Source organism: Sinocyclocheilus grahami, unplaced genomic scaffold (genome assembly GCF_001515645.1).
Source record: "Sinocyclocheilus grahami isolate Dianchi unplaced genomic scaffold, SAMN03320097.WGS_v1.1 scaffold244.1, whole genome shotgun sequence".
Classification (NCBI taxonomy): Eukaryota; Metazoa; Chordata; class Actinopteri; order Cypriniformes; family Cyprinidae; genus Sinocyclocheilus; species Sinocyclocheilus grahami.
Window position 1 is genome coordinate 540,054 of NW_015505423.1, and position 20,056 is coordinate 560,109.

The window sequence follows — 20,056 nt, forward strand, 5'->3', positions numbered from 1 at the left end:
AGTACAAAAACAGGCAATTAAATACATTTATTCAGTAACCCCCAGAGAACCTTAAAAGACTTGAAAGCACTCTTTTTTGTGTGATTTCTTGCATTGGCTCTGGCAGAAGCAATTACTGAATTTTTAGAGCAGTTGTCTATTCAGCAAACCTCTCATTATCTCCCATGCTTTCAGAGAACTGGCACAGCAGTGCCCAGAACAAAAATTGTGTCAAAAAGAGCCACTGTGTGCGGCTTCTGTCCTAGTTGCATACATTAGTGGTGCTGAACTGAACTGTCTTCAAACTCGGTTAGTATGGCACAGCTCAAAAACAAAACACGTCAACATCAGCCACAGGGCATAGCGTCTGGGTAATATTGTTGTAGATGCTAATGAAAGTATTGAAAGTATAAACAGCCAGCCATCACAATCAATCAATCAATCAATAGGCAAGCAGCATGGTAAAGCAAAGATATGTAGTTTAAATATAAAGTCTGAAGGCACATTTTCTAATATTGTTTATATTGATCATAGTAATAATAATGTGCTGTTAATTTTAAGAGAACATGTGTAAAATATATAACTATATTGGCAATCTGTGACTTTTAAAAACTCTCCTCTAAAAATCAAATTATCACACTGCACGTTTACATTTTTTGCATTTTACATTTGTACAGTAGGTGAGTGCAACAAGTTCGTCAAAATTTGCAGGGGAGGAGCTGACTTCTGGACCCATTGGCAGACCAACCCTGTATGATTTATGCCAAAAACTGTTACCAGCCTTTTAAATTAATTATTATTATTTAATTTACATAACTAATGTTCTGGGGGAAAATGTTGAAATCCCTGAAATCAAATGTCTGAAATTCCACTGTACTGTCATTTGCATAAATACAAATTATATGCACATCTTATATGAAAAAAAAAAAATATGCATGCAAATCATCGAGAGACTATACAGTTATGATTCTTTATTCAAGTAATTTCACAATGGGCACACTTACTTTGGTTCTGGCTTTCTGGATGAAATGCAAAGGTGCTTTGCCAAATTCAAAAGCAGCACCAAACCAAGGTAAAGGAACTTGTATGTGTAAAGTTCCTAAAGTATATCTGAAATTGAACTTGAAATTAAAGCACTATGCTATGAAACATTTCCAGAATCTGCTACAGAATAAACAAATACAAATAAATAAAATATATGCATACATAAAAAATATATATACAGCTACGAATTTTGGAAACGTCTTTCATATTATAGTAGATTTTGTCGCAATCTAAGATACAGTTATTTATATATATAAATAATAAATCACTTGCAATACAGTGAAATAGAAGACTTCTAATTACCAATGTATTTAATAGAGTCATTAAAAACGAATTCTCTCTCTATATATTAAAACAGTTTTATATGTATGAAACGGCTAATTTTCGAAACACGCTAGCTGACGGCACATCTGTGACGCCACGCTCCATCCGGGTCCTCCGCGCCTGGGCCATGACGTCACGGGGTCCAGGAATGGCGGCGCTGTCTGCAGGGAGAAGCAGCCCGAAGAGCCCGAAACTTTATTCCTAACATCACTCAGCGGCTACACGAGCTCTACCGCTCCACCGACGGCCATATCCTCCTCTTAAAGAGCCAGCGCGACAGCGGAACCCAGTCTCGACGTTGTTACCGCGGAATTTCGACGTCTCAGGCTATAATAGTGCGAGGGCACTGTTGACTTTGCGAGGGCCAAAAGACAAGAGCAAAGACAGCGACTAACGGTACATAAAAACAACAACAAGCACCCCAAAACACCCTCTTTCGAGTCCGTCCATTTCACAGAAGGACCTTACTTGTGTTTTGCTAGTTTCTTGTCTTGCTCATACCCCGAAAGGCACGACACTGGCCTGATAAGGTGAAGCCACCAGCTGCGGGTTTGATGCCACGATGGAGAGTTTAACACTGAGCGATGTCGAGCAGAAATATTACTCTGAACTCTTCCTCTCCTGTGATGTGGATAACGCCAAGAAAGTGGCTTCCAATGGCAAAGTTCTGGACCTCTTCCGGGCGGCCCAGCTCTCAAACGAAGTGGTCCATCAGGTATAGTATGCATCTGATTCAGTAATGTGTGTATTAGTCAACAGATCTTTGTTGGTATGCTTATACACTTTAGTAAGTTGAACTGATGGCTTGAGTTAATCGTTTCAGACATGCTAATAGCTCTAATGGATCATTTGGGTGATGTCAGGAGTGTTTAGACGGGTCTGATGAAAAGTTGGTGAGTTGCACAGATAAAGGGTGATGCATCTGTAGGGTTAAACTTTGTTTCCTGTTGTGCAAGTCTGTAGAATTATTAGTTGCGCCTGCTTCCTCTTAAATATTAGCATAAATGGATATTTTCTGGTTTTGCCATGAGATCTATACACAGCTGATGACTCGTGAAAGGGGATTTTCTCACTTATCAAAGTATTAATGCAAGAAAGGAGGTTTGGTGTTATGCATAATGTGTGACCCTTTGTTGTGGAATGAGTCAAAACAGTCTAATTTATTAACTATATTTCAGCTGATCATAACTTGGCTATAATATTTGACCTCAGTCTACTCTTTTTGGAGACTCCAGACAAGGTTGTTTGCTCTTGAAGTGTCATTGAGAGATGTTTGTTTCTTCACTGATGGTTGGTGCTGATTACCTCATCTGTAGCTATAGTCAGCACTGTTAGAGCGTAACAAGTTTCAAATACTTGTGGTCTTCATTGTCTAGTTGCTTATAGATTTGTGGCCAGAGATTCTTGAAGGGGTGTGTCCATGAGTTGCTAGACTGCAACTTTTTATTGTGTTGTTGATCTTGTCTGAGCAACAGATTTATTGATCTGTTATATTTTAGTAATTGGAAGAGGTCATCAAGGGCATTTCATTGAAGGTTTACTTGTGTGAAATGTCAACTTTTTTTAGATGTTGTTTCTCTACTAATGGATTTCTAATGTTTCATTAATTTTACATCAACATTTTGCAATTTTGAGATTGATAACTGTGCCAACTTGACTGATTAACAGTTATGTGTATTAAATATTAGTTTTCTGGTTGAAGTGAGTTGTATTATGTATACTGCCTTTATATTGGTGATTGACCAAACTGTTGTCTAATACAAGAGACCCATAGTGGATAGAGATACAGACCCCTTGTTACATATTGGCCTATAGTATCATCTGTGTATAACACCATATTAATGTTACGTACACTACTGTCAAAAAGCTATTTCAAACAGCTTCTGTTCTTTTCATCAGAGAATCCTGAAATGTATTACGGTTTAATATTGCACCGCACAACTGTTGATAATAATAGGGAATATTTCTTGAGCAGCAAATCAGCATATTAGAATGATTTCTGAAGGATCATGTGACTCTGAAGACTGGAATAATTGCTGCTGAAAATTTAGCTATGTCGTCACAGGAATAAATTACTATTTAAAGCCAATAATAATAATAAAAAAAAAAAAAAAAAAACATCAGTAATTTTTTTGTTTCTGAAAAAAGTCTCTTATGCTCACCAAGGCTGTGTTTATTTATATATATTTTATTTAAATAAAAAACTAGTTTGAGATCAAATAATTGGCAGACTGTTTTGCTTCACTGTTCATTAAATATTCTTTTAGTTATCTTAAATCCAGCTTAGTGCTTTATATAGTGTGTGATTGTTTATTTTTTAGAGGCATTAACTTCATTAACTTCTACTCACTTCTGGTCATGCTATTGAATGTTCACCATTGTATTGTAGATGCTAAGGTCAGTTTATCTGATTGGTAGTTCTGTTTCCATTGTTCTAGATTACTGAACTTTGCGGGGCCACACGTCTCGGTCATTTCGGTCGGAGTCAGTTCTACATTGCACTGAAGCTCATTGCACTGGCCCAGTCTGGACTGCCCCTGCGCGTGGAGAGCCTGAACACTGGTGGGTAGCAAAAAAACCTTCTGAAACCCTTTTATAGCTGTTTCTGCACGTGTGTACCATATGCACAAAATCAAAATGCTCTTTTAATGTAAAGTTATCACATCCTTGTAATTTTGTAGACACTAATTCTACAAATGAATCCATTGTGGCAGTTGCAGCCTGTTACATAACGAGAATTAGAGGATAATCTTACTGCCTCTTCGATGAAAAGGACTGAATGTGTATATTGCAAACACAAGAACCATTTTTATTGCTAGTATTTAGGTTCGAGTCCTGGAATAGTATGTTGTGCATTTAAATTGCTTGCATTTTTTCCTGTTGCATTTGTATATTTCTGTGAAATGTTGGATTTTGCCTTTAAGCCAAAATGCAAATGCTCCTGTTTGTTTATTGACTATCATGGCTGTTCTGTATATAAACACAGACCCTGACAGGAAGCCCTGTGCAAAAGCACTACATTAATTTTGGGAAGTTAAACACAAGGCCTTGTAAAAGAATGAGAAATTGACAGCAGTACAAATAAGCAGGAAATAAGATCTGGCTCGTAGCCTTGAAGATACTGCACGAATACGAAGACACAGTCAACAGGAAATTGTTGATAGTACCTTGGAATTTAAATATGCATTGGATGATCTTGGTTTCTATTGATTTCAATTCCATTTATTTTAAAGTTATTAATCAAAATTTTCAACCTCTAGTCAGCTGTAGCAGTCAGTATAGTAGTGCTTATTTTAGCACTGCTGGCAGTAGTTGAATATTAAATCTGTCTTTGAATGCAGAAGTCTGATGTGGAGTTGTGTTTGCAGTCAGGGATCTGCCCCTCCCTCGCTTTGTGATGGGCAAGAACGAGCAGGAGATGAGGCACATGTTTGCAGACCCAGAGAACCAGGGGCCCTACCTCCCCAGACCTCCAGGGCGAGTGCAAGCCAAAAAAGTGTCAGCGCATGAGACAATTCAGCCCTGTGTGCCCACTGTAGATCCACAGGTACTACAGCATATATCATGCATGCTATTATTGAATAGGTGTCAAAATATGAAATCAGTGCATTAAGCCTTATAGGATAAATGTAGCCAGCTCGATCTGTCACTGTCTATTATGTAGTAAATATTTATTAGACAGCAGTATTGACAAAAAAAGGAAAATCAGTCTTTGCTCTTAATTTTGCTCTTTTATTTGTTATCACCTGGGGTGTTGTGTGTTAGTGGTTAAAGCATTGATCTGATGACTGAGGAGTTCCATGAACTCTTTGTGCCAAGGCAGTTAACTCCAGGATGTTCCATAGAGTCTATGTATTAAGTGTACTGTTTTGGATCTGTAAAAGGACTATTTATTTACTTCAACATGTATCTCTGCTGTTCCAAGGCTATCTGTTTGGCTGGAAGTCTATAAAGTTACTAAGTAATTAATTTTGTTTATCTCTGGCTCCAGCCGGACACCACATCTCCTGTAGTGTCACCGCACCAGTCCCCTCCCACTTCGCCCCATGCCTGGAGGAAGCACAAACGCCAGGCCAGCGGTGGAAACGTAGACAGACAGCCCTCAGTGCCAGGAGTTGTTTGGCCACCTTTTAGAGAAGCACAGCCAGGTACTTAATGTTCAATAATACAATCATATATTATTTAGGTCACACAATAACCTTCCTTACTAACATTAACAAATGTTATGTATTTATTTAAGCATTATAGTGTAAAATTTAATGTGGTAATTATTTATTAATGAAAGTTATTATAAAGTAGGCAGTCTTAAAGATCAGTAGTACTTATGGGTGTTTGAAGTTAAAGGTCACATGATGTTCTTATAAAATATTCAAGAAGTATAATTTGTTATATTGATTCGTACTTATCCCTTTTTTAAACTGTTATCTGTTTCTCTTTCTTTCTTCTTTTTCTTTCTCTGTGTCTTGTTTAAGGACCAGTTACAGGTGATGGGATGTGGTCCGCCCATTCACCCCCTCCTGTCCAGGAAAGTTGGGTCAGCTTTACAGACACGCCCCCCTCCAGCACACTTCCAATGCATCTCCCATCAGCTCAGGTAATGCAATGCAGGCCTCCGTGTATTTGTCACCGCTAGACTGCTGTAACCAAGGCTTCTGTGGCGGAACAGATGGTTACTGTTGTGTTCACAACAACACAAAAGCAGACCTTATTAAATATTTGCCAAAGCCCAAATGTTCAGAGAATTACTGATCATACTAGAAATTTGAAAAAAAGGTAGTTGTTTATGTTGTTTAAAGGGGTACTATTATGCCCCTTTTTACAAGATGTAAAATAAGTCTCTGATGTCCCCAGAGTGTGTATGGGAAGTTTTAGCTCAAAATACACCCCACAGATAATTTTTTTTATAGCTTGTTGAAATGGCCCCTTTTAGGGTATGAGCCAAAACGCGCCGTTTTTGTGTTTGTCCCTTTAAATGCAAATGAGCTGGTGCTCCCGCCTCCCTTTTCAGAAGAGGGCGGAGCTTCAAGAGCTCATGCTCCGGCAAAACAGGACAATATCACATAATCTGACTGTACTGTGCAGTAAATGCACGTTTATAAATTACACAGACGGGGAGCACGGCGCGATAAAAATAACGACATAGCTGGTCTCATTGTGCCTTCACGTGCTATCATATTATGACCTCGACAAATTCAAGCGGTCGACTCGCATTGCTTCCATATGCAATTTTCAACTACCACGTTCATATTTATGTTCATTCTGGTAGCACATGAAGGCAGCATCAGTGAAAACAGGCAGAGACAATGGTAGCTTTAGCAACATTAGCCTTACAGAATGCCAAGAAGCTCTTTTGGGAAACAAAATATGACACGTGATGCTTACTTTGTCTGGTCGTTCACGCACGAAGCGTTGGTAATTTAACCACCATGTCCTCAGGGGTCTATGGAGACTCCTATGCTCATTGGTGCATTCCAACACACGACACTTGTAGTGCTTCTTTGGCACTGTCATTGTATCTCCAGCAGCTACAGCAAGAAAACGGTAATGGCGGACTGCTTCTGCTCACTCAGGGCTGTGTCTATGCTAATAGGGCCGCTTTGTGACATCACAAACCCCGGAAAACAACACTGTAGTCCAAACGAGCCGTTCATTGTAGTTCTTGAAAAAGGATTTTTTAAAAACAAAATATCTCCCTTTGGAGTGGACTTTGAGATTTGTAACTTTGTAGATCTTTGTTATGCCCAAACATATACACTACACACTGACTAAAATTCCAAAAGTGAAAAAGAATAATAGGACCCCTTTAAAATGTTAAAGGAGTCATATGATGCGATTTCAAGTTTTCCTTTCTCTTTGGAGTGTTACAAGCTGATTGTGCATAGATAAGATCCCTGAAGTTGCAAAGACTAAAGTCTCAAAACCAAAGAAATATTCTTTATCAAAGTTAAGACTCTGCCACACCTCCCTAAAACGGCTCGTTCTAACACGCCCCCACATATCTACCTCACTATGTGGAAATATTTGCATAATGCTGCCCAAAGGTGCACGCAAAGAAAGAAGGCGTGGTTTCAGTAACCGCAGTGTTGAAGCAGCTATGTCAGGGAGACGCTGTGTGTTTCTAGGCGAAAGCAAAAGCACTTTATTTGGCCTTCCGAAAGTAGATGCATTTAGGAATCTTTAGAGTTACTTACAATAGAACAGCAATGCATTTTATGGACGACCGTTTCGTGTACCTAGGAGAGGAGGGAATTCTGACTTTGCTATGACAATCTGGCGCTTCTGAATCAGCTACTGTTTTGTTATTAGTTTAAGTATTTGCTATTGACTGTTCAAATGCAGAGTTTTGCACATCGTGTGTGTGTGTGAGAGGGAGAGGGGGTCACATCACAGTGGAGTCAGCTGTCTTGTGTACTGCAAACACATACCAGCTTCATCACTGTGTCTGTCACGCGACTCTGTTCCCCTTTCGGACTCTGTCTTTACGTTTATTTTGAAAGATGAAGCTCACGATTATGGTAAGGGGCGTTACATTTCCGACGAGTGCTTACGGTGTTCGGCCAATCACAATGCACTGGGTCAGCTGGCCAATCAGAGCAGACTGCGCTTGTCGGAAGGAGGGATTTTGTAGAAATCAAAGCGTTTGAGAGAGGCGGGGCATAGAGGACCTACATTAATGTACAGTATTTGAAAAATAATGTGTTTTTTGAACATTAAAGCATGTCAACATATTCTGTTACACCAAATACACAAAATAATGATCTTTAAAAAAAGCATCATATGACCCCTTTAAAAAATAAATAAATAAACTTATTATATATTGTGTATTAACAGCAAGATTTTTTAAAATTAAAATACTTTTATTCAGCAGGAATTATATAAGTATATTAAAAAATCTAATTCTAATTTTTCCCTGCTCTTCTGCTCCAGCCGGAGAGCACAACAGTACGGACTGTGCCATCTGCAATGACCACAAATGAAATCCAAAGACAGATCAGTGGTTATGATGACCCCTGGAAAATCACAGATGAGCAAAGACAGTATTACATAAACCAGTTTAAGACCATTCAGACTGATCTCACTGGTTTAATCCCTGGTTAGTGAGACCTTGTTTTGAACAGTAACTGCCTTTATTCTGTTTTGAACTTACCAGCCTAAAAATGTATCCATGCTCTGTTGTTCAGGCTCAGCCGCAAAGGAATTCTTTACAAAGTCGAAACTGCCTATTCTTGAACTGTCTCACATTTGGTAAGTAATTGTACATGAGTTACATGGTCTCTGTTTGTTCGTTTTGGATGATCTTTGTGTAGATTGTCTGAAACAGATGTGTAACCAAGAACTCATGCATATGTTGCCACTCCATAACAGCATCGGTTGATAATCGTATCCATTTGCATTCAGTTTGTTAATGTCCTGTCCTTGAAAAAGGAAGGTGTCCCTGTCATCTGTTTATTTGTGCCTTAAAATATTTATCTGATCTGTATTGATTGACCTGCTTTACCTTGCAGGGAGCTATCAGATTTTGATAAAGATGGTGCACTGACCCTTGATGAGTTCTGTGCTGCATTTCATCTTGTGGTCGCCAGGAAAAATGGTTATGACCTTCCTGAAAAGCTCCCCGAGAGCCTAATGCCAAAGCTTATTGACTTGGATGACTCAGCAGGTAAGCAGAAAAGCCTCACGCCAACCACAACTTCAGATTGGGAAATATGCAGCCCAGGTATTTCATAACGTTTCACAGATCTGCATACAGAGTGCTTTTTAAAACCTTTTCTGAATATGATATGTGCAGAGTGCCATTTCCAAATTCACATAGGTATATCAAGAAATACTTCTGTGGTGTAATTACAATAAGTTTTTGTCACCACTTGCTGGTGCTCTATTCAGTATGGAAGCCCGTTTCCGCCACTGAATAAAATAAAAAAAAAAGGTAATTGCGACTTTTTATCTCACAATTCTGACTTCTGACTTTATTTCTCAGAATTGCGAGTTTATATCTCTCAATTATGACTTTTTAACTCGCAATTGCGAGTTTATATCATGCAATTCTGAGAAAAAAAGTCAGAATTGCGAGTTTGTATCACGCAATTCTGAGAAAAAAAGTCAGAATTGTGAGATAAAAAGTCGCAATTACCTCTTTTATTTTTTATTCAGTGGCGGAAACGGCTTCCATAATTCAGACACAAACATTATCATTCAAAAGTTTGGGGTCTGTAATTGTTTTATTTATTTATTTATTTTATTTTTTAGGAAATTTATACTAATACATTAAATTGATTGTAACTGACATTAAGACTTTTTGTTGACACAAAAAAAAGCTATTCGAAATAAATGCTGTTCTTTAAAAAAAAATCACCAAACACACACACACATTTTTAACAAAAACATTAAAAAGCACAACTGTTTTCAACATGAATAATACTTAGAAGTGTAAATTGGTCACTAAATCAGCATGTTAAAATTATTGGTGACACTTTACAATAATGTTTCAATAGTTAATGTTAGTTAATATATTAACTAACATGAACAAACAATAAATGTATTACTGTATTAATCTTTGGTAATGTTAATGAAAATACAGTCGTTCATTGTTAGTTCATGCTAATTCACAGTTCATTAATTAATGTTAACAAGCTCAACTTTTGATTTTAATAATGCATTAGTAAATGTTGTAATTAACATGAACTAAGATTAATAAATGCTGTAGAAGAATTGTTCAAACTTATTTGAACTCAAACTTATTGTAAAGTGATACCAAATTATTTCTGAAGGATCATGTATCACTGAAGATGGAAGAATTGCTGCTGAACATTCAGCGTTGCCATCACAGGAATAAAATACATTTTAAAATCTATTCAAATAGAAAAGTTATTTTAAATTGTAATAATATTGATATTGTGATTTTACTGTTTTACTATATTTTCTATCAAATAAATACAGCTTTGGTGAGCATAAGAGACTTCTTTCAAAAATATTAAAAAATTGTCAACCCCAACCTTTTGAACAATAGTTGCATGTTCAGTTATTGTGCGGATTTTCATATTCTCTCTGTTATTTTACATAGACACTGTGTTTTTAACATTTTCTTATAACCAGGCTCGCTACAATAGTGCTAAAAGTGATAAATATCTTTCAGTCAAAGTTTTCGCCCTAACTAGCCAATGTTCTGGGTTAATGGGTCCTCATAATTGCAAAAGTCTAAAATATGTTGCAATTGGATGTGATATTGTCTCTTCCCAGCATTTTTGTCTCATTGTAGACAGAGAACAAACTTGCTTCTAATTTCAATATTTTAATAACATAGGAAGTGAGCCTGTATCTTAGCAACATTTTGCCCTTGGGACCTTGAGAATCCTTATGAAGTTTTATGATGTTTTTGACCTTTTAAATGCAGTGTTATTCTGCCTATTCCATATTTATGCTGAATGATGTTCAGGTGTCTGCACAAAGTCATTATTGTCTGTCTGTATATTTCAGGAGTTCCAGAACCTGCTCCTGAAGTGGGCTTTTCTGCTTCCCCTGTGGAGGTCACTCCAAATAAGTCTCCTTCCATGCCTTCCCTGAACCAGAACTGGCCTGAGCTCAACCAGAGCAATGAGGTTAGGACTTTGGTGTTCTCAATGTACCCTAACTCTTTCACTCCTATTTGTAATTTGTAGTTCTATCTGCCTTTGTCTTTATGGGTAAATGAAACTAATACACATCTGGTCAGGAGAAAATGGTGCCAGCGACGCACACTTTCATCTCCAGACATGTAACACTCTCATGAGAATTGTTATTACAGTTAATTCTTCACTGATTTGTTGGGGAATGTGGCGGCCTTGTAGTCAAAACTGCTGACCTGAAGTTACATTTTTAAAATAAATCTTTTAAGTCTTAGATTAACCTCCTGGACTACTTTTAATGGAATACTTCATAATGTGACACATTTCAAAGTGAAACAAAATATTCAGTGGGAAACAATAACTGGATTTGATTGGATCGTGGGCATTTTATACCAGCACAATGGGCTACAATGTTATTGGTTGACATTATTTTTCAAGGTTATGTCAGCATAAAGCCATTTTGGAAGCAGAAAAAGTTTTTAGTTTAAGTTTGCATGATAGGACTAGGTGTTATGATCCCAATGTTCAGCACCATTTTAAATAAAATGTGTAACACATTTTAAAATAAAATATGATGAAAAGTAACCCATTTCTATGAAATCCCATTTCTGCCACATAAAACATGCATTGGTAAATAATTTACAAAATTCATATCAATTCATATCAAAATGATGAGATACTATTACTATGTCAAAATTATGACATGCTAAATCAGAATTATGAGATAAGAAGTCATATAATTATGATTTTAAGTAAATTATCATTATACCTCTGTCATAGTTTCAAATTTTTATGTTAAAATCATGATTTACCAAAGCATGATTTTAATTTTTTTTCCCATGTATGTCAGAAATTGGTTTCCAAACATTTCCCTACTGAATAATTGTTAAATATTGCAAAATAGGACTGGGGACATTTAAGAAAGCAATTATTTTCTTGGAATATTAAATGCTTTCTCCTATCCAAGCTTAATAACTAGTAAGTAACTTTCAGATATTTATTGGTTCATTTCTGAAAAAAAGTATAACAATGTGGCTCTGGAGAGTTTGCAGAATATTTGTTTGAGCATCCCGATCTGACACAGCTGTATTGGCTCAAACAATGTCAGGGGATTTTATCTGTTGGGTCGACCAATGGCAGATGGGAAGACCTGTTCAAATAGTCATTCATTTCGCAGTTTCAATTGACTACGAAATTACACACTTCACCTTTAAACAGGTCAGTATCGTTTTGATCTACAGGATCTAATTATTGGGGGTTCTCTTTTGATGACTACAGCCTGTTTCTTCTAAGCTGATCCTTGTAATTGGGAAATAAAATGTGACATTCTCCATCTCAGCCTATAAGGCCGTTAGGAAGACAATTGTTCCTCTGTGGTCACCAGAGAATATGCAGCCGGACAAATCATGGGCTTCTCCTAACATACAGTGGGCGGAGAGGGCACGCTGTTGTTGTATTATGGCTTCTGTTTGCTCGTGTGAGGAGTGGATTTGCTCCACCTTGCTAACATGTCTCTGCTCTGTCTCTCCAGCAGTGGGAGACTTTTAGCGAACGCTCCTCAAGCTCACAAACTCTGACCCAATTTGATTCTAACATTGCACCAGCTGACCCTGTAAGTCAATCACTCAGTGCTCTTTCATGATTAATGATATTCATTAACCTAATACTCTATAAATTCTCTCTGAGAGCGCATGTCCTCAGGATAAATTCATAGCCACAGTGCCATCATCAAATGATTCATTTTTGTTTTACTTTTGCTTGCTGAGCTTATCGATAATTCTTTCATGCTCTTTCTTTCATACTGTATCATGTAATCCAAGTGATGACTCTGCTGGCTGTCCTTTGACGGTGTTGTGATACAATGTTTGTTTATAGTTACTCAGTGCCAGGTCTTAACTATTCCTTGTTCTTCTTTATAACTGATGATAAATCTTCATTAAGTTCAGTGAAACACAGTTGTAGTTATGCGACAGCAACAGTTGATGTGCTTGTTTCATTGTAGGATACAGCAATAGTCCACCCTGTGCCCATTCGTATGACACCCAGCAAGATCCACATGCAAGAGATGGAGCTCAAAAGAACTGGAAGTGGTGCGTCTGTTTATGTGCTTTTACACTGCATATTCAATTTTTGACTGAATTTTAAGCTGTAACATTTTAAAGTTTTGTTCTCAAAATTCATCCACTTGTCTTTACTTTCTCGTTATTTTTGGTGTATTGTCCTTCTTAATCACTATTGCTTTTGCTCATACTTGGGGTTGGGGGTTTAGAATTTTTTTTATATTATTTTTCACCCTAAAAATCTCATTGACTTGCATTGAAGAAAGGACCAAAAGCCATATTTTGCATGTCACAGAGGCTTAGGTTTGAGCTTTTGACCTGAACAAGGAAGCAACCACCCAAAACACTTTAGCAACCATCTACAGCACTTTAGAATCATGACTTTTGCATGGGCAAGCACCACCAATATTTTCTTCAGAAAATGTAAAACAACTAGTTGTTTAATAGAACTTGTAATTTTCAGTTAGAAATCTGCTATAGGACTCTTTCTTCCACAATAATCTAACATTGGCGTACACTACTGTTCTAAAGTTTAGGGTATGTCAGATTTCTATTCAGTGGTTTTGAAAGAAGCCTCTAATGCTTAGGCTGAATTTAAAAGAATAATTTTCTATTTTATAATATTTTAAAATGTAATTATAATTTATATAATTATAATTACTGATTCCAGACTTTTTAACTAGTAGTATAGTTACTGTATGGACATATGTAATAATTTGATTAGAAACAAATTGGATTACTCTTGTTTTACAGATCACACACATCCAACAAGTCCGTTAATGGCGAAACCACCAGAACTTTCTGATGAGACCAAGTTAGCAGCAACTATTACATTTCCTGGTACCACTGTTGGTAAGTACATCTGGACTATTCAACCATTTAATTAACTGGCAGGAAATCTTTTCCCGTAATTCATTGAGAGCCATTGCCCTTCCTTTTTACAGGAGATGGCTATAGCAGCTCAGATTCATTTACATCTGATCAAGAGCCCATTTCCAGTGCTGTGAACAGACAAAGGTACTTAACATCTTGCAGTGGCACCAAATTCAGACTCACTTTAATCTTTGTTCTTCTTTCTGTTTGTGTTGTTATAGCTAGAAGAAAAGATCAGATTAACATGGATAAGATTCGGAAATTATTTAGTGCTTTAGATGCGATTTTCATCATATCATGTTTGGTTAGAACATAATGTGATGTTTCCAGCCAAAAAAGATTTACAACTCATGCTATTACAGGTCTCACTTGCAGTGGCACCAAATTCAGACTCACTTTAATCTTTGTTCTTCTTTCTGTTTGTGTTATTATAGCTAGAAGAAAAGCTCAGATTAACATGTATAAGATTCGGAAATTATTTAGTGCTTTAGATGCGATTTTCGTCATATCATGTTTGGTTAGAACATAATGTGACGTTTCCAGCCAAAAAAGATTTACAACTCATGCTATTACAGGTCTCACTCCGGCACCTCCCCGGAAGGACTGAAGGTTGTGGCTCCGCCCCCACCTCCGCCCCGCCCCAACGCCTCTCACTCACGGTCCTCCTCTCTAGACATGAACAGAAACTTTGCTGCTGTCCCTGCAGGTATGCACACACACAACCAGTTATCAGGTAACTCATAGCTTCTTGTTTTGTTGGGGTGTGGTTAGGAAAAGCTGAATTTCTCTTTTGTAATTAGTTACTTCTCCATCAGGTCCGCAACAGCCAGGTGTAGTTGCCTTTCCCCCAGCAGTGCCTCCCAGACCACTGCCCACACAGGTATAGCCCAGTGGTTAGCAATTCTGTATAAATTGCTTTCAGATAATTAGATAACTATTACACTTTTTATAGAAGAGTAATTCAATATGTAATGTTCAAATCCCCAGACATCAGTGCCACATGGTCACCGTTCGGTAGAGGGAGATGGTCTTTCAGCACATACCAGCACGTCACCCCATCAGATGCCAGAACAACCCAACTTTGCTGACTTCAGCCAGTTCCAGGCTTTTGCTGTCGACCAGCCGGCAGATGATGGAGAGAAACCATCTGACAGTGGACAGGTACAAATGGAGCCATTTATTATAATGATGACAGATTATGAAGAAAAAACTTTATTTGTGGTGCAAAAAAAAAAATGCACAGATGGATTGTTTAAAAAAAAAACAAAAAAAAAACATGAATACGTATTACACAAGTAAATGTTAAATTTCTGTCTATATATGCACTACCTTTCAAAAGTTTGAGATTGTTTTTTTTAAATGTTTTTAAAGAAGTCTCTAATGCTCACCAAGGCTGCATTTATTTGATCGAAAATACAGTAATATTATGAAATATTATTACAATTTAAAATAATGATTTTCTATTTTAATATATCGTAAAATGTCATTTTTTCCTGTGATGGAAATGCTGAATTTTCAGCAGCCATTACTCCAATCTTCAGTGTCACATGATCCTTCAGAAATCATTCTAATATGCTGATTTGGTGCTCAAGAAGCATTTATTATTATTATCAGTAATAAAAACAGAACAGTTGTGTTGCTTAATATTTTTGTGGAAATTATAAAATAAAGTATAAAGGTTTTTGCTGTCACTTTTGCTGGGTAAAATATTCATTTATTTATTTATAAAAAAAAAATATTATTTTTTTTAAACGGTCACTGACCCTAAAATGTTGAACTGGTTTTTATATATATATATATATATATATATATATATTAGGCAGAAAGATGTGCAGAATCCACTGGGACGATGAGAACAGCAAAGAATGACGTTCAGGCAGAGGAACGAAATGCAACCACTGTCAACTCTGTAAGCCATTCTCTACCAATCAGTCTTCATATTGCATGTTACTTCAGCATTATAATCGCTCAATGTATGTTTTGATAGGCCAAAGTATCCACTCCATTGGCCCCACCCCCTAAACCTGTTCGTCGAAGACTGAAATCAGACGATGAGCTCAGACCAGATGTGGAGGACCTTCCGCAAAAGTCTAACATCATAGCCACTGTTCTAGCAACCCAGCCCTCAATTCCACGGTACGCTCGACAGTCACTCCACCAGGAGAAAAAAGGGAATATTATTGTATTAAGGTATTTTTCTATTGATTGTGGCATTATTTTCACAATTGAGCAATAAAAAAATCATAATTGTCGGGATACAATTATATTTTTTTGTTGTATTCAAAATGATAAATATGAATTCATATTTATATATGAACATAAATAAAATGCAGTATATGTATGCAATATAATATATTTTCCCCCCCATATAAGTACTGGAGTTTTTGTTGACAGGTTTGCCCAGCGATGTTCATAATGTTTCCTTGTACCCTAAAGCAGTGTTTCCCAACCGGGGTGCCGCGCTGATTCGCTCCTATCGTGTTCATTCCAATCGGAACAGCAAAGTCCACTCAAAAATCGAGCCAACAGGAAACATCGATGTAGTACAGTATTGTTTCTGTCTGCAATAGCCCTACTGTGTTGTAACAGAACAGCAAAGTCCACTCAAAAATCGAGCCAACAGGAAACATCGATGTAGTACACTATTGTTTCTGTCTGCAATAGCCCTACTGTGTTGTAACATGGTGTGGTATATGGGCAACTCTGGTAACGCTGCCCTCTCATTCATTGATCTGCTAACCGCTATGTTATGCTCGCGTGATAATAATAGCTTTCTAGGACTAATTTTTTTTTAAATATCTTAACCCTACTGTTAGACCTACCTGAAAAACGAAAAAGCAATTTATTTAATTCAAAGGCCTGTCATTATTTTTTATTTGTGCTATCATTATTAATTTCTTTATTTGTTCTTATTTTATTACTGACTGCTTACTTGTCATTTTTTATTAAATTCAAAGTTTGAAATCAAGCTATCTCGTGCTACTGCACCAAAATTACCACACTGTAAAATAAAAAAAAACACTGAGTGAGCAAAAATGTATGAGATAGTTATAATGGTAATTAAATAAGTAAGCCTACATTAAAATCTGTCATATAAATTGGTCTCTTCATTAGAAATTAGCTTACTGATTGCCACCATTGATGGACCAAATTTTTTAATAATATTAAAAATATCTGTATAACATTATATTCTGCAGTTCTGTTGTACCGAATATCTATACTTTTCAAATTATCATATCGAAGTTAGAAATTCAAATATTGTGACAAAATTAATTTTGTAGGGTGCCACAAGTTTGTTAAAATTTCCAAAGGGTGCCGTGACTAAAAAAAGGTTGGGAAACACTGCCCTAAAGTACGCTTCCTCTTCCTGTTCTGTTTAAAAACAGGTCTATCGGTAAAGATAAGAAGGCCATCCAGGCTTCCATTAGAAGAAACAAAGAAACGAATACGGTTTTAGCCAGACTCAACAGTGAATTACAGCAGCAGTTGAAGGTATTGTGAGATGTCATTGAATGTGACCACATTTTTTTCAGAAGACGAGCTGTTCAAAAGTCTTTTTCCAAATTTTGTCTTCTTAGGACCTGCTAGAAGAAAGAATATCGCTTGAAGTGCAACTGGAACAGCTTAGACCATTTTCGCATTTGTAAAAAGAGTGTGTGTTCGCTTCAGATTGAATGTTTGTGTGTATGAAAGTCTTCATTAGAAATTAGCTTACTGATTGCCACCATTGATGGACCAAATTTTTTAATAATATTAAAAATATCTGTATAACATTATATTCTGCAGTTCTTCCCTGTTGTACCGAATATCTATACTTTTCAAATTATCATATCGAAGTTAGAAATTCAAATATTGTGACAAAATTAATTTTGTAGGGTGCCACAAGTTTGTTAAAATTTCCAAAGGGTGCCGTGACTAAAAAAAGGTTGGGAAACACTGCCCTAAAGTACGCTTCCTCTTCCTGTTCTGTTTAAAAACAGGTCTATCGGTAAAGATAAGAAGGCCATCCAGGCTTCCATTAGAAGAAACAAAGAAACGAATACGGTTTTAGCCAGACTCAACAGTGAATTACAGCAGCAGTTGAAGGTATTGTGAGATGTCATTGAATGTGACCACATTTTTTTCAGAAGACGAGCTGTTCAAAAGTCTTTTTCCAAATTTTGTCTTCTTAGGACCTGCTAGAAGAAAGAATATCGCTTGAAGTGCAACTGGAACAGCTTAGACCATTTTCGCATTTGTAAAAAGAGTGTGTGTTCGCTTCAGATTGAATGTTTGTGTGTATGAAAGAGTGATTACCCCAGTTGTTTTTTTTTTTTAGTGGTCTGTTGGATCCTCTGGCAGGATGTCCATTTCACCCTTTCTCCACTCCTCTGCTGACTGTGTGAGAAGAGACACGATCGCTGCTTCCTCCAGACTGTTCTGTCTCACACAGCCATTCAGAGGGATGGGGTCCAGGAACATTATCCGTTATGGCACTTTGATGAAACAGAAAGTCTGAGTGGTTGCGTGTGTAATACCCCAGACATTGCAGGTTCTGTTTAGCATGTGAGGCAAGAGCCTGACGTCATGGCTGGCAGGAGGCTGTAATTCTGGTAAACATGAAGGAGCCTCTTCCCCTCCTGTTCTCCAGAGTCCTGAGGCAGCTTGTCATGTTCTTCCGTGTTAGAGGCACCCGTGTGTGCTCAGACAATCATGTTAGGCCATGCACTGGTCGTAAAGAGGGTAGAACTGATTTTTGGGAGATCATACTATTTCAGAAGTACGCTTTCTGACATGCACTTGTTAAAAAGACAGTTCACTCAAAAATTAAAATTCTTTCATTATTTATTCACCCTCAAGTCTTTACAAACTCATATGACTTTGTTCTTTTGATGAATATTCCTGGCTGATCTTTTCGAAATAATGACAGTAAATAAGGACTGGGGATTCCAAGCTCCTAAAATACAAAAGAAACACCAAAAAGTGTGCTATATTTAAATTATTTGTCATATGATTGCTGTGTGCAAGGAACAGACACTGATTTTTTTCTCCAATGAACTGTGTCGAACTTAAGCACTGGATCAGTCAAATTTGTGAATAATTCATTCTTTTTTTTCCCCCTGGATAACCTGAATCGTTGAAAAGATTCAAACTAATCCGATGAATCTTTTGTTCACAAATCAGACAGTCACTGTCAGCAAAATGGCAAAGAGAACTTTAATGCTTTTATGCGGCTTTTGTTTGTAAGTCCTCTCATTAAATCGAAACGAGCGGCCAGGATATTCTTCAAAAATTCACCTTTTGTGTCACATGAAAGAAAGAAACTCTTACGGGTTTTGAGCAAATGACATAATTGTTTTTTTGGATGAACTGCCCCTTTAATATTTCTTCCTTGCCATATCGGTGGACAGCACATCTGTGTGTGTTTGTTTCATGTGCGTGAGAGAGTTTGAGGACGACAGTTACAAACGTGTCATCAAGAACTGCTTTCTTCTCTTGTCTTAACACACACTGTTGTGTTACTACAAAACAACCCGTTCAACCTTGTACTGTCTTTCACCCCGGGATGGCAGATGTCCCTCTCTGTCTCGGATGTCGGCTGTACCTCATATGGTACATCATCAGTCCTGCATCATAAATTCTGTGACATCATCAGTATGTAAACCTGAGACCTGAAACAATGACTGCACTTTCTCCCCTTCGGTTTTCATTTGTCTTTTCTCGTACCTATTTTTGCATGTCGTTCACAATCTCATTTCGTATAAAACGGCTCTTAACGATGAACCACTTGATTTGTATCTGTAACGTCTGAACTAATGTGACGTTTTTATTGTTACATAGACTTGCACCATGTCTTTCATCCATTCGTTTTTGACTGACGTCTGTGTTTTTCTTTTACTCCTCCTTAAAGCCTTACTTCCTGGTGTGCAGGTTTTCACAGTAATGTGTCCCCCCCATGTTAAATCAAGACGAGCCTTTTCTCCCTGCTGTTCAGGCTGATTTACTGTATCAGGGGTAGGTTGTATATTGTATGATACACACCTTTTGATCTCATATGTAAATTTGCATTAATTGCTGACTAACAGCAAATATTCTATTTAATTGCTTATACAATGGCTGTGGGATCATAAATGTTTAACTGCATGGATGTTTCTCTGCAGAATGAACTAGCAGCTGTGTGATTTTTACACAAAA

General features: G+C 37.1%; 1 protein-coding gene and 1 long non-coding RNA gene across 5 annotated transcripts; both read left to right on the forward strand.

The window, feature by feature from the left end:
- The first annotated feature begins 1,457 nt into the window (after positions 1-1,457).
- Positions 1,458-17,557, forward strand: LOC107598066 (ralBP1-associated Eps domain-containing protein 1-like). 4 transcript variants are annotated; one of them, XM_016289318.1, is made up of 21 exons: positions 1,458-1,743; positions 1,857-2,062; positions 3,786-3,909; positions 4,716-4,894; positions 5,339-5,495; positions 5,820-5,941; positions 8,275-8,440; positions 8,529-8,592; positions 8,853-9,007; positions 10,822-10,943; positions 12,481-12,561; positions 12,952-13,039; positions 13,763-13,861; positions 13,954-14,026; positions 14,458-14,588; positions 14,683-14,762; positions 14,870-15,043; positions 15,702-15,791; positions 15,870-16,018; positions 17,269-17,374; positions 17,461-17,557. In XM_016289318.1, exons 2-21 carry the CDS (start codon positions 1,910-1,912, stop codon positions 17,527-17,529), a joined length of 2,382 nt encoding a protein of 793 aa, XP_016144804.1. In that variant the 5' UTR covers positions 1,458-1,743; positions 1,857-1,909; the 3' UTR covers positions 17,530-17,557. The 4 variants fall into 4 exon arrangements, with proteins under 4 accessions (XP_016144804.1, XP_016144806.1, XP_016144805.1 ...); XM_016289320.1 differs by having other exon boundaries at positions 1,458-2,062; positions 14,698-14,762; XM_016289319.1 differs by having other exon boundaries at positions 1,458-2,062; positions 5,826-5,941.
- A 239-nt stretch (positions 17,558-17,796) lies between these two features.
- LOC107598067 (uncharacterized) lies at positions 17,797-20,056 on the forward strand. The gene is made up of 2 exons (XR_001610518.1): positions 17,797-17,968; positions 18,055-20,056. It is a non-coding gene; the product is annotated as an uncharacterized lncRNA (long non-coding RNA).

What these genes read in the sequence shown, in the direction of transcription:
- LOC107598066 (XM_016289318.1), top strand. Translation starts at nt 1,910, where the DNA reads ATGGAGAGTTTAACACTGAGCGATGTCGAGCAGAAATATTACTCTGAA. An exon ending in TGCCCACTGTAGATCCACAG is followed by an intron (nt 4,895 to 5,338) that starts GTACTACAGCAT and finishes CTCTGGCTCCAG; the next exon opens with CCGGACACCACATCTCCTGT. An exon ending in ATTTCCTGGTACCACTGTTG is followed by an intron (nt 13,862 to 13,953) that starts GTAAGTACATCT and finishes TCCTTTTTACAG; the next exon opens with GAGATGGCTATAGCAGCTCA.